General features: G+C 38.6%; 1 protein-coding gene across 1 annotated transcript in view; it reads left to right on the top strand.

Annotated features, from left to right (window-relative positions):
- The window catches only part of SUCLG2 (succinate-CoA ligase GDP-forming subunit beta), a 237,892-nt gene extending 225,461 nt beyond the window's left edge, over positions 1–12,431 (top strand). Inside the window, exon 11 of the mRNA XM_060766395.2 lies at positions 10,719–12,431. Coding sequence (XP_060622378.1) covers positions 10,719–10,834 — 116 coding nt within the window. The 3' untranslated portion in view covers positions 10,835–12,431. The remainder of the gene's footprint in view (positions 1–10,718) is intronic.
- Positions 12,432–12,999: the final 568 nt, after the last annotated feature.

Here is a 12,999-nt window from a genome sequence, read left to right as displayed (position 1 = left end):
CTCTGTTAACCTTCCTGAGATACCTCCCACGTATGTTTTCAGCGTTCGTGTCCTATAACTTCTCAGGTTTACAGTCCTTCTTTCACCAGGAAATGAGCACTCATTATCAGTACCTTTCCCCCAATTTATTTTCGAATGCTTTCATGGCCGGAATCACTGGGTGGTTGTAGATTTTTCAGGTTGTATGACCATGTTCTAGAAGCATTCTCTCCTGACGTTTTGCCTGCATCTGTGGCAAGCATCCTCAGAGGTTGTGAGGTTTTGACCTCACAACCTCTGAGGATGATTGCTGCAGATGCAGGCAAAACGTCAGGAGAGAATGCTTCTAGAACATGGCCATGGAACCCGAAAAACCTACATCCATCCAGTTTTCCCGAATTCGTGAAAGAAGACCACATTGCGGAAATGGTAAATGTATTTCCTGGAGTATGGATTGGTTTGATCTTCTTGTGGTCCAAGGCACTCACATGTAGATGACCCATTACAAAATTTCCTTAGCAGTGTAGGAATTGGTTCACATACTGTATGTTGAATGTATTTAGAAAAGTATTTTCTCCCCACTCAAAGCAGTTGTTCACTCAAAACAAGATATGTTAAGAATTTGCGGCTTGGCTCTTCCAATGTCAAATCATTTGAATATTCATAATGTGGAAAATTATATACCATAATCCCATGTGCTTGAATAGCAATTTTGTGTGTGGGGGTGGGTCGGTGTTCTTTCTAAATGGAACAAAACCAGAGTTTGGAAACATTATTTTGTTACCCTTAGGAACCCTCATGCTAATCCTAGGATGCATCTACACTGTAGAATTAATGTAGTTTGGCACCAGTTTAACTCCAAGGTTCAGTGTTATGGAATCATGGAAGTTATAGTTTAGTGAGACACCAGCACTTTAAAGGCTGTGCAAACCTGCAGCTCCCATGAATACATAGCATTGAGCCATGGCGACCAAAGTGGTGTCAAGCTGCCCTAATTTTGCAGTATGAATTCACCCATAGTTAGGATTGTCAGACAAAATAAGGGACAAGACTATGTAGAAGATAATGTTTCAGCAAGTGTTGCTTTATCATGCAGAAAACACCTGCCGAAATTCCCTCTTGTACACACCATTATTTCACATGGTAACCCTGGTCCTAGTGCAAAACAGAATCATTTTCAAACTATCCCCAGGACTGACTTTGAATTAAAGATTGTTATCAGTAAATAAGATAAGAGAGGTGATGTAATATTTGGCAAGTAGAATATTAGGAGCTGGACATAGAAAATAGCTATTGCTCTGTTAATATTTGAAGATAATTTCGCTCACACACATTCAAATTTTCTTGGAAATATAAATTGGTTCAGCATGTTATCTCTTTTTAAAAAAATACTTATTCTCATCCTGAAGCAACCTGATTAAAAATTATGCTCATATTCCATGGAACTGTATTGGCATATTCATGAGCCAGTGCAGTAGTCTCCAGAATGGCTCACACCCTTGTGCTCTTATTTAGGATTATGTCTAATTAAAGGACTGTAGCAGCATAAATTGTTCAATATTAGGATGATTTTTAATTGTGTTCTAGTGAAAAGAAAAGGAGTTAAGGCCACGTCTATGTTTGTTTTCTGGAAGTTGCACTGGGGCTCTTTTGTGTTCCTAAAAAGAAAATGGCACATGAGGAATATCTACTCACAGTGTTATTTGTGCATAGCCAAAGTGAGGCTTTTCGTTATAGGCATTATACAGTAGTTCACTTTTAGCATCAGAATGCAGTAATTTTTTTTCCTTTTTATTGATATGTTTTATTTTGAAAAATGAACACAAAACCTATAAACAAAAAACAATATAAACTATACGACACAGTATAAAAGCAGTAAATATACTTTTCCTTAATATATAAAACATACTTCTGCTAGATCCAGTTCTTTGTATGCTAGTTAGTTACTCCTTCTCCAAATGAGACTTAATGGGTTAATATGCTGACTGAAAGCACTCACTGTCAAAACAAGGTTGGGCAACTACTTAAATGAAAATAGTTGTGTTTTTCATTTCCTCTATTTTCTTTTCTTATTGAGACTACTGATGAGGCAGGTGATCTGCTCCCCCCTTCATCTCTGTTTTGCTATTCATACATGCTCATTTTGGAGGCAGCTGCTGTTCATCTTGCCTGTTGTATGGAGGCACACACACCTACAGTCTTAATTGGCTACAAGAGAATCCCACTTTTTTCCAACTCAGGCTCTATTACTTTATTTACTGTTCTTTATTATCATTCCTATGATAATGCTTTTTTAAAAAAAATGTCCACCTAGTCAACCGAGAAGGAGGAAAAGTGGAACTGGGCAAGCATAGAAAACCTTTGCAAGAAGCATTCCTCTTATTTGGGCCTATTCCAACCTAAGTGGTCAGTGTAGGTGCACCCTTTATTTATTTATTTATTTATTTACTTAGTTACTTAATTTCGACCCCACCTTTCTCAACTCCGGAGCAGACTCAAGGCGGCTTACAAATCCGGCAAAAATCCAGTGTTTACATAGATAAACAATAAAATGTAGCTCATCAAAATATAAACAATCTAAATATATAAACAATTAAAAACGCATCTCAATCCATCAGACAGATTAAAAACCATATAAAATGCCGAGTCATGATCTTATGTCCAAAACTTAATTAACTGAGTTTTGTCAGTACCAGTAGTGCAAGGTTCCAGATCACAAGGAAGCTGACACTCAAACAGTTTTTTTGTGTACAGGTGCACATCCATGCTATTCTAGAAGGGGCTATATCATGTATGCAGCATTGAGTGGCAGTGCTACATAGTATAATGCTACTTGTTTGTAAGATAAAGTGTTCCTTTAATGTTCAAATGTTTTGAAAATGTTTGGTAAACCACCACTTTTTGATGGCAAGTGCCCCTTTTATCCATTCACAAGGCAGAGACTGTTGCAACTCAGGGTAGTTTTCACCTTGCTCCAGACACCACCACACCAAAGCTGTAGGTTTTGTAGTTTATTGAGAAAAAGGCAAAATCAAAACAGAGCATATGAAATGCATAAAATCTATAGGCAGGTCAAAGGCTTAAATGCAAAGACACAGTTCCCAAGATCCAAAGGCAAAAACATGAAGTATAATCCTTTAGCAATGGTCAAACAAGAGTCCATGGAACATAGTTGAAAACAAGGCCCAAAGCCCAGACTCAGGAAGCTAGAAGTGTGCTGCTAAAAGCCAAAGTTAATCCACAGAAGTTTGCATGAGAAGAGCTACATTGAACTGACAGCCCCTGCTTGTTAGCTACAAAGCTAAATACCCTTTGTAAACATGAACGCATTGCGTTGACCCTTGGCCTCCTTGGCTTCTCGCTTGCTGGCCAAGCGAGAGCTTCTCCGGAGCCTTAATTGCAAATGATCTTGCCTGCTCATTAATTCATTATCTTCAAGGTTATGCAACCCCATATCTTGGTCCAGCTGGACCGGATCACTGTGGGGAGGCAAAGACGTCTCCACCTAGCCATGTGGGAATTCACTCTCATTATCAGTCTCACTAACATTCTTTTCCCCTGGGAACTGACTGACTGTTTCCCCTTCAGGAGCCTCACCGTCAGGCCTTTCTGAAGCATGTACAGAAATCTGTAACCCATCATCCTCATCCTGTAGGAATTCTGGCTCACAGAGCTCAGCTTCAGACTCAGAGTCAAGCTGAGCCACAACAGAGACAGTAGGTTGTAAATGGCAAATGGAATTGCCCTTCGTTGGCTTTGTTCCTTATAATTAGAGGTTTAGTAAACACTATTGAACCAGGCTTCCTCCAATTCAGATGGAGAAATGTTGCCTGCTGTTCCAATTGTGAAACGATTGAATCTCAAAGTTAAAAATCAATGTTTTCCCTCAAATGCAGTTTGAGGGAAAGACCTTTCTGTCTAAAATAATTAACACAGCCTTATAGCTCTCTGGTTAGTGATGACGTAGGCATCCTCATATGAGATGTGTAAAAATGTTGCAGCCATCCAGTCTAATAACTGATATTCAGAAATGCAGTTACTTAACAGACGGGAAAGGCTCTACATCTGTTGTACTCTGTACAACTGTTGTGGGCTTGATCCTGATTAGGAGAGAAAACACACTAATTCTGTCAGCTGCCATCATCCACAAATGTTTTGCACTGCACTTCTTTGGAAGTCACTTAAGGTTTTAATGAGTCTTTTTCTCACTTGTGACGCTGGAATGAGTTTTATCTCCCTTTCCCATGGAATCTCATTCTGTGAGAAAGGCAAGACATAAATTCAAGAAATAAAAAGATGAGAATCCTATTCAGATGCACACATGCATACCAAGGAAAGGTACATAAAGAGAGAGTAGAAAAAAGAAGATATTGTAAGGAAACCTTTTTTTCATTCTAAACAAGCAACCTTGTATTAGCAAAGGTATCTTATACATGAAGGCACTTTCCTTCAGGCATTACTTAGGAATAGTAACAAAATTTCATAAGCAGTCTAAATCATATTCAGCTGAGGTTAGAAAGAAAACATGAGCTCTATTACATCTAGGTAAACATTCCTGTTCTGGTCATAATAGTATTTATAATATGGTTTCACCAAATGAGAAACTGGAAGAGTCAAAGCCTTGTACAGCCTATGGCCAAGCTTCCATAAGGATGGTGAGACAGGCAGTACCTTCCCTGCCACTCTATCAATCCCAATGTCTTTCATCATCTCAAAGTATTTCTTGTGTCTCGTGGAGTCATGTCTTATACCTCTTGTCTTGGTGATGACCCAACTTTTCACAAGCTGATCATCACAATTGGGCCATTGATTCTTGTGATCTTGGTTGATCTTCTGTGATGCTGAGCCTAATAATGCATTCACATTTTGTTTACCTGGTGGAGAGTCCATTTCCTTTTCATCACCTTCTGGCAATGTGGTCATCCCACTTGTGACCACAGTAAAATCCATGCAGATGCAGTTAACATCAGCTTTCCATTTAAGTATTCTTAAGGATTGGAATCTCAGGATATTTATATGAGAAAATTAACAGGCTCTGTGTTAAACTTTTGGACTGGTTATTATAAGCAATCGTACAATATCAACATGCACACTCCCTTATAATTAAGCTATTTTTCCATAAACAGATTCCATTTTATCTCTAAATAAACATTGGTGAACACAAAGGCTTTAAGGAGTTAATATCCATGGGCATTGCTATATCCAGTATTGTCCATTATTATATTTTATCCATATGGGAAATTTGTCTATTTAGCATAACCTACTTCAGAAGAAAGATTTTTCTCTTATCAATGGTATCTTTTTCCATGTCCATGTTATCAGCTGAAAAGCACAGCTGTTATCAACAATATTCTTCATAAATTGGACTTCTTTCTCCTATCAGGTTGTTTTATGTCTTTCCTTGCCGATTAGCTGACATATTTGATCCACACAATGTGAGAGACTTGTTCCCCATCTAAATAGACAATTCTGTCCTCCAATCAGATTCATGGAGGCAACATAAGTATACCAGATAAACTCACCTTTCAGGGATTACATCAGTTATTACTCTCTGTGCGGCACCTGCTTTGACTTTATTATCAGTCAAATCAGATTGTTTATGTTCTCCTATCTTTGTTTAGACTTCTTGTTGGCATCCTGCCTGGAAGCAAGCTGTTCCTATAATATGTGTGGGAGAACTTTATCTTTTCCTTTTATCTTTTTTACCTCTCTTGGCTTGAGCCCAGTGGTGTTGTTAGCCACAGTGTTGCCCATTCTTGTCCTCTGCTCTTCTCCAATAGCTCATTGAGTGACTTCTGACCCAAGAGTCTCATCTTCTGGCACTATCTATTGCTTGATTTTGGATTGTCTCATCATAGAATTTTCATAGTAGAAAACATTCAGAAATGATGTCTTGTTTAAGGCCTAACACTTCTATAGACTCATTCAGCAGCCTTGGTAAACTCAGTCTCTAACATTCCACTCTTAACATGGCCATACAGCCCAGAAAACTCACAGCAACCCGGTGATTCTGACCAGGAAAGCCTTTGACAACATATTCTGCTCTTAATATTACACACATAGAGACCATTAAAGTTTAAGAGGCTCGTTAAGCACCAGTGTTAGAACCACGTCAACACCAAGTTAAAATGTTATTATTGTTATTTGAGTCTTCATGCCAACCTGATTTTATTCAGGCAGAACATGCTTAATAATTATATTATTCAAGATAATTTTAACCAGTTTTAAACTGTCTGTTTTTAAACAGAAAAACATAGTTGGCCGAGTGGGCTTATTAACAAAAGACCCTCCTCATAAATATACAGCAAATTATTAGCAGCAGCATGACCTCCCATCAGTAGCTAAAAGTGATAAAAAGAACAAAACACATATTATATCTTCCTTTGGAGGCTTTTCTTTATCGCAAAATAATATGATTGCACTATTTACAAGAACAAGGTTTCCATAACACAAATAAAGTTCATTTTGCTTCCTTCTTTGCTTCCACGCTGGGCTTCTTTTTCATGCAGATAAAAAGCTTCGTTCTCACAGAGCCTTTTCTCACACTAAACTTACGCAGGAGCGTCACACAGTAGCCTTTTATACACAGCAGCCTTCACACTGGAACTTTACACACAAGGCCATCAACCTGGGGCTTCTCTCACTGAAGCCTTCTCACACCAGTCTTTTCACACAGTGAGGCGTTCTGATAGTGAGGCAAACTAAAACAGGAGCCTTCTCATACTGAGGCTTATCTCACACTGAGGGAGCGTACAACTCCTCTGTTGCACCAGCTCTATTGGCTGCCAGTCTGCTGCCAGGCACAATTCAAAGTGCTGGCTTTAGCCCATAAAGCCCTAAACAGTTCTGGCCCAACTTACAAGTCCGAACTTACATGTCCCCTTATGAACCATCTAGGATCTTAAGATCATCTGGGGAGGCCCTGCTCTCGTTACCGTTTTCGTCACGAATACGTTTGGCGGAGACGAGAGACAGAGCCTTCTCGGTGGTGGACCCTCAGCTATGGAATGCCCTTCCTATAGATATTAGATCGGCCACCTCCCTTTTAACATTCCTGAAAAATGTCAAGACGGGACGTTTCCAAATGCAGAATAACTGACATAGGAAAATGGAATGACTACAATGAGACCGGACAACGTTTTTAACAAGGAGACACTATGGATTTATATTTTATTTATTTGTTTAGTTTTTATTACATGTTATGTTTTTAATTATATTTATGATATTGTAAGCATTGAATTTTACCCTGTTAACTGCCTTGAGTCGCCTACGGGTTGAGAAAGGCAGTATTCAAATATAAAAAAGTAAATAAAAAAATAAACTAACACTGAGGCATACTAAGCCACAGGCACACCTACTTATATTGAACGGCACCTTTTGCTGAGTCCTAGCATCCATTTAACCCTTTCAGTGCTTGACTCACATTATTGTAATTAAAATTATCTAGTTAATTTTTAACATTTCTGGCAAACTATTTAACACATTTTAAACTTGTGCAATTATTTGTTGTTTTAAATTAATTTTCTGTTTGCCACCCTTAGATTTTCAGATATATTTTAATAAATAAATATAAAATAGGAAGAGATGATCTTCCTTACTTCGCTATGGTCAGGATTACTTAGTGGGGTCATAATGAAGGGCAGCTGTGGTGATCCAAATCATGTTGAGATTAAACTCACAGCAATCTGAACTGTCATAGCCAGTTGTGAGACATGATGGGCATTGTAGTCCAACAGCTACAGGAGTGCCACTCATCCCTCACACGAAAAGCACTATGTGCAGTAGTTGATGTGTTGCCTATAGTGTTATGCTTAGCTGAATCAAGCCTCAGATAAACCCTTGAGCAGTTTTGAAGCTTTTCTTCAATGAACATTCATTTTTGGTGCTTGCTGCTTCTGATTCAACCAGACATTTCAACTTATCTGCCACTCTCACTTATTGAGGAAAAGCCTTCTGATCTGCGTTATGCAGTAAGGCACCGAACATCTTCCAGCTGATTTCCTTCACTTCGGGAATGGAAGAGGCAGCAATTGCCCTCTCTCCAGTGATCGACTCAATACGTGTATAAAATATTTCACCCACAGTCTAAATGAGAGCTCCCCGCTCAGAAGGTCTTCGGTTTCTACATCTTCAACACATCTGCACACTTGTGATGTTCTTTATTGACATTCTGTGTTCATTGTTACAAAAGCTTCCAGAGTGTGGCCAGCAAGGAACAGGAGAACTGTCTTGATTTTTGATAGACCTTTGCTTGCACAACGCCTTGTCGCCTGCCAAGTGAAAGGTGTCATGATTGTCAGGTGGTGCTCAAATGTAGAGCATCAAAAAACACAGAGGGAAGCTTCTGAGCAAGAGATAAATTTTTGCGATCTTTCTGCCAGAACATTTCAAATAGGCTTGCCTTTTTGCAGTGTTAATGAACAAAGAACTACAGGATGTGAGCTGCAATCAGTCATCTCTTTTAATTAATCTCTTCTCATTTAGCTATGCATGCGCCTTTGGAGAGAATTTGACAGAGTGTAACGCACACTTCCCTGAAATGTCTCCTTTAATTTATGACTTAAAAAAAAGACAAAGACTAAAATTCTTACCTCGAGGTATGTGTCAGTGAATATGACTATTCTAGTTCAATCCTATGCAGCACAATAAAAGAGAGGTATTAACAAGCTGGAAGGTGTACAGAGGAGGGTAAAAGGTCTAGAAAGGTGTGAGGAACAACTTAAAGAGCTGGATATGTTTAACTTGCAGAAGAGAGGGTTGAGAGGAGACATGATAGCCATGTTTAAATATTTGAAATTATGTCACAAGGAAGAGGGAGCAGGCTTGTTTTCTGCAGTTCTGGAAACTAGGATTTGGAGCAATGGGTTCAAATACAGGAATGGAGATTCCACCTGAACATTTAGAAGAACTTGCTGCTGGGGTGTTTTGATTGTGATTTTCATACAGGGCAGGAGGTTTAGGTTGGATGGCCTGTGTGGTCTCTCACAACTCTATGATTCTCTGATTGTACATTTACTCAGAAGATGCACCCAGAATACCATGAATTCTGGACACCACAGTTTAGGAAAGATATTGACAAGCTGGAAGGTTTTCAAAGGAGAGTAACCAAACTGATGAATGGTCTGCCCAGCCACTTGATGAGCATCTTAGGGGGCTGTGTATGGTTAGCTTAGAGAACAGAATTTTGGGGGTGGGAGATGGCATGATAGCCAAGTTAATATTTGAAAGGATGTCATATTGAGGAAGGGGCAAGGTTGTTTTCTGCTGCTGTTCTGTTAATAAAACATGCAAGCAGTGGTCCCTATTATCTGGCCCTTTACTCTTTGTCCAAACTTTCTCCTGGCAGGTGCCTACCCATAAGGGGGGATGCAGTACATACAACAAATAGTCAATTACTCTGGGCTGTCAGGAAAAGGAAAGGGAAGATGCAACCATACCCCTCCCCTCATCCCTGAGCTGACATCAGCTGCTTTTTCATTGTCTGAATAGCCTCCCATCCCAAACCCAGTGAGCAGAAGCAAGATTTGAAAGTTGCCAAGCATACCAAATTGTATGGATGAAGCTTTGATCTCTGTCTACTTGACATAGGGTCTCAGTCATTGATTCTTCTGTTTATTATTCACTTTGTTAGCAAATCTAGAGTCCTCAGACACAAGTAACTTACACTGAGTCCTTGTTATCTGCTGGGGCTTGGCTTCAGGACCTTCTGTAGATACCAAAATTCATGGATGTTCAAGAACATTAGTATATAATGGTGTATTACATTGTTTTGCTTATATAAAATGGAAAATCAAGGTTTGCTTTTGGATTAATATTTTTAGTCCATGGATAATGGAATCCTTGGATATGAAGGGACAACTGCATATTATTGGAATAAAACAAACAACAAAATCATGTTTTTTGTGTTCTTTATCAGTGCTATATCAATGCTATCATGTTCTATATTCGTACGAATACATATTCTCCTGGTTTATTTCTACCACAAAACACACCGCGGTCATCTTCCCAAAAAGGAACAGCGTGTATAGGACCGCCCTTCCAATAACCACCCAGATGTCAATGTAGATAAATAAAAATATTATGTTCGTTTGTGGGATTAACATAACTCAAAAACCATTGGATGAATTGACACCAAATTTGGACACAATACACCTATCAGGCCAACGAGTGACGATCACTCATAAAAACACTGGAAAACATAGGAGAAGGGAATTAAAAAGCCCAAAAATAAAAATACATTGCAATACATATGAAAACACACATATATACACACATACACAAATATATACACATATATATACACACAAAGCACATATACACAGACTGGGCCACAGCAACACGTGGCAGAAGATGGCTAGTGAACAATAATAACCCAAGCTATCCCTTTCCTTCAACACATCTCAAGTTATTGTTACTTTGCAAAATGTCTCATGGTGATCCAAGTTACTTTTCAATTCACAATTTTCTGGTTTAACACATTTTTTTTAAAAAAAAGAATATTTTAGTCACAAGTAATGCAAAATAGAATAGGTTCGCCAACAGTTTCTCATGTTGCTCCTGATGTCCTTCCAATATTGTCATCTCTTTTTGTGGTGCCCCCAGTCATGCCTAAGATGTGCCTGATGTTTATTATCCCTTTCAGTTTTGTCCTGAAACGAGACCCCAATTCTTTCTCTCCCATGCTTTCATGAACTGAAAAGTGTATATTTGATAACATTTTCCCACCTTTCTTTCCCTAGGGACAAATGTCCATGAAGCCCAGCGCATTCTAAATGAAAGCGGACTTCCAATCACCTCTGCAAGTGACCTTGAAGACGCGGCCAAGAAAGCTGTGGCTAGTGTGGCAAAGAACTAAAGGCGCAGCTGATGAAGAAACGTGTACAATAGATTACATTCCTAAAATTGCCTCAGAATATATATTTAGGATCACTTTAACCAGCCTAGGCCTGACCTCTTTGAATGATGAATGAGAAATCATGAAATGTAAAAAACAAAAACAAAAAAAAACCAAACTGGAAGCCACACTGAATTCATAAAATCTGTATTTGTCCCTCCTGTGCCACAATTGTAAATGTAATGAAAAATCACAATTTATTGCCATTCAGGTGTATGGTTTTGCACTGCATCTTTGTTAGTGAAGACTAGCTTTGGTAAGACATTTTGCTACTTCTTTAATAATTTTGGGGGGATAATAATTAATTGTTTGCTTTAATTGGTAATCCTCGCTAAAATCCAAAGCCCATCAGAGTGTACTCCAGTCACCAAAAGGGGTTTAGGACTTTGGTCTCTTATTTGGGTTACCTTCCGTTCACACATGGCAAAACACTTTTGAAATAAGTAAAACTCCCCAAAGATATTTGTGATAAGATATAGGGCCTTCTGTTTATCTGAAAAAAAAAGAAATAAAAACTCCAGTCCGTCCAAAAGACTTCAGTACAAAGAAGATCTCAGAATTCCAACCAGTTTATATTGTTTTGTTTACTAATTATTCCAGTTAGAGCTAGAGAAAATAGCACCTTTTTTCTATGTCATTTGAGCCAATAAATGGGAAGGCGAATCTCCCTAACTTGTTTCACAACTGCCTTAAAATTAAACGTGCTTTGATACCCAGCGTATACCTCACATTAAATGAAAATTCGGAAGTGACCCTATTTTGTATCATACCATGAATGCACTTCTTGTGAATGTTTTTAAGCACTAGAAGTAGAATGTCAGAATGTCATCATGCATGCAGTATCTCTGAACATATCCGTCCATTTAATGTTGTGATCTTCCACAATGTCTGCCATTCACAGCATACGGGAGAAATATGGCAACTCTGTAATGCTTAAGAATGAATGTGGTTACCCTGCCAACATCAGTCAGGTCAGAGATGTGTTCAAGAGTACGTTCCATCATCCCTGTATGCTCCTTGGCTGGGGATGATGAGGTTTGCAATACAACACATCCATTTAGACCATAAGTGCCAAGAAAACTAATATTACTGAAAGTAATGTGACAGAAATAAACTAAAGCTGTGATGAAAAATATCAGGGCATGATCCAGCCTCAGAAAAGCCCTTATAAGTGATAACCTGAAAGTATTGATCACGTGCTTAATTCTCACTTTGAATGGGAAAAAAAGAAACTTAAAAGCACTTTGACTTACTCTGCCTTTGATTTCTGGAAAATAATGCACACATACGTTTCTGAACTGCCTTCATAATCACTTCACGGTACTTGTTTCATCATGGAAAGTATTGTGTAAACCAAATGTGGAAATCCACTTTGCTTTAGATGTCAATTTTATGGGTTATTATCTAATCAAGAAATAGGATGTAAACAACATTGTTCAACTGACAAGACACAGATTTATATTCTGATTTATTTTGATTATAGTCATTAAGAAATATGAAAACTTTGTAATTTAATAAAAAGTGAAACTTATCTAATAAATTTATCCGTTAAACATCAGTGCCAAATCATATTGTGCGGTTGTTTTCTGACATACTTACAGGATGGTTAAATGTCTATTTTGTGGGAGCAGGGTTAGAATATCAATGTATCCATTCATTATATAAAGATAAAGAAATGATAAGACATCAATACACACATGTTCCTCATTTTGGACCAATTGGGCTATTGATACTAGAATGTGATGTACATTTCACACTGTTATGTGAATCCTGTAAAGTCTCCCAACTAGTGATAAGTAGACATGCACGGATCCGTTTCCTTCAGCCGTAACGGTAAGGGCTCAGCTGCCATAGGTTTTTTTGCCCAAAATGGCCCACGTGGCTGCTGATCTTGGCTTCTTCCCTTCTACTCGGGAGTATGCGGCACATGGTTACTCAGCCCTTGCTCAAACTGAGACTCCCTTGAAAGTTAGAAAGAAAAAGAGTCCAGGGAGGATGCTTCCTTGACCCTGTTCCTCAAATCCAGACTCCCTCAAAATGAAGAAAGAAAAGGGTCTCGGGAAGAGTACTTCCTTAACCCCATTCCTCAAAGGAAGAAAGGAAAGGAACCCAGGAATAGAAAGAGG

This window comes from Anolis sagrei, chromosome 2 (assembly GCF_037176765.1).
Source record: "Anolis sagrei isolate rAnoSag1 chromosome 2, rAnoSag1.mat, whole genome shotgun sequence".
NCBI lineage: Eukaryota > Metazoa > Chordata > Lepidosauria > Squamata > Dactyloidae > Anolis > Anolis sagrei.
Note: the sequence above shows the minus strand (reverse complement) of the source record. Positions and strands in the feature narration are given on the sequence as shown.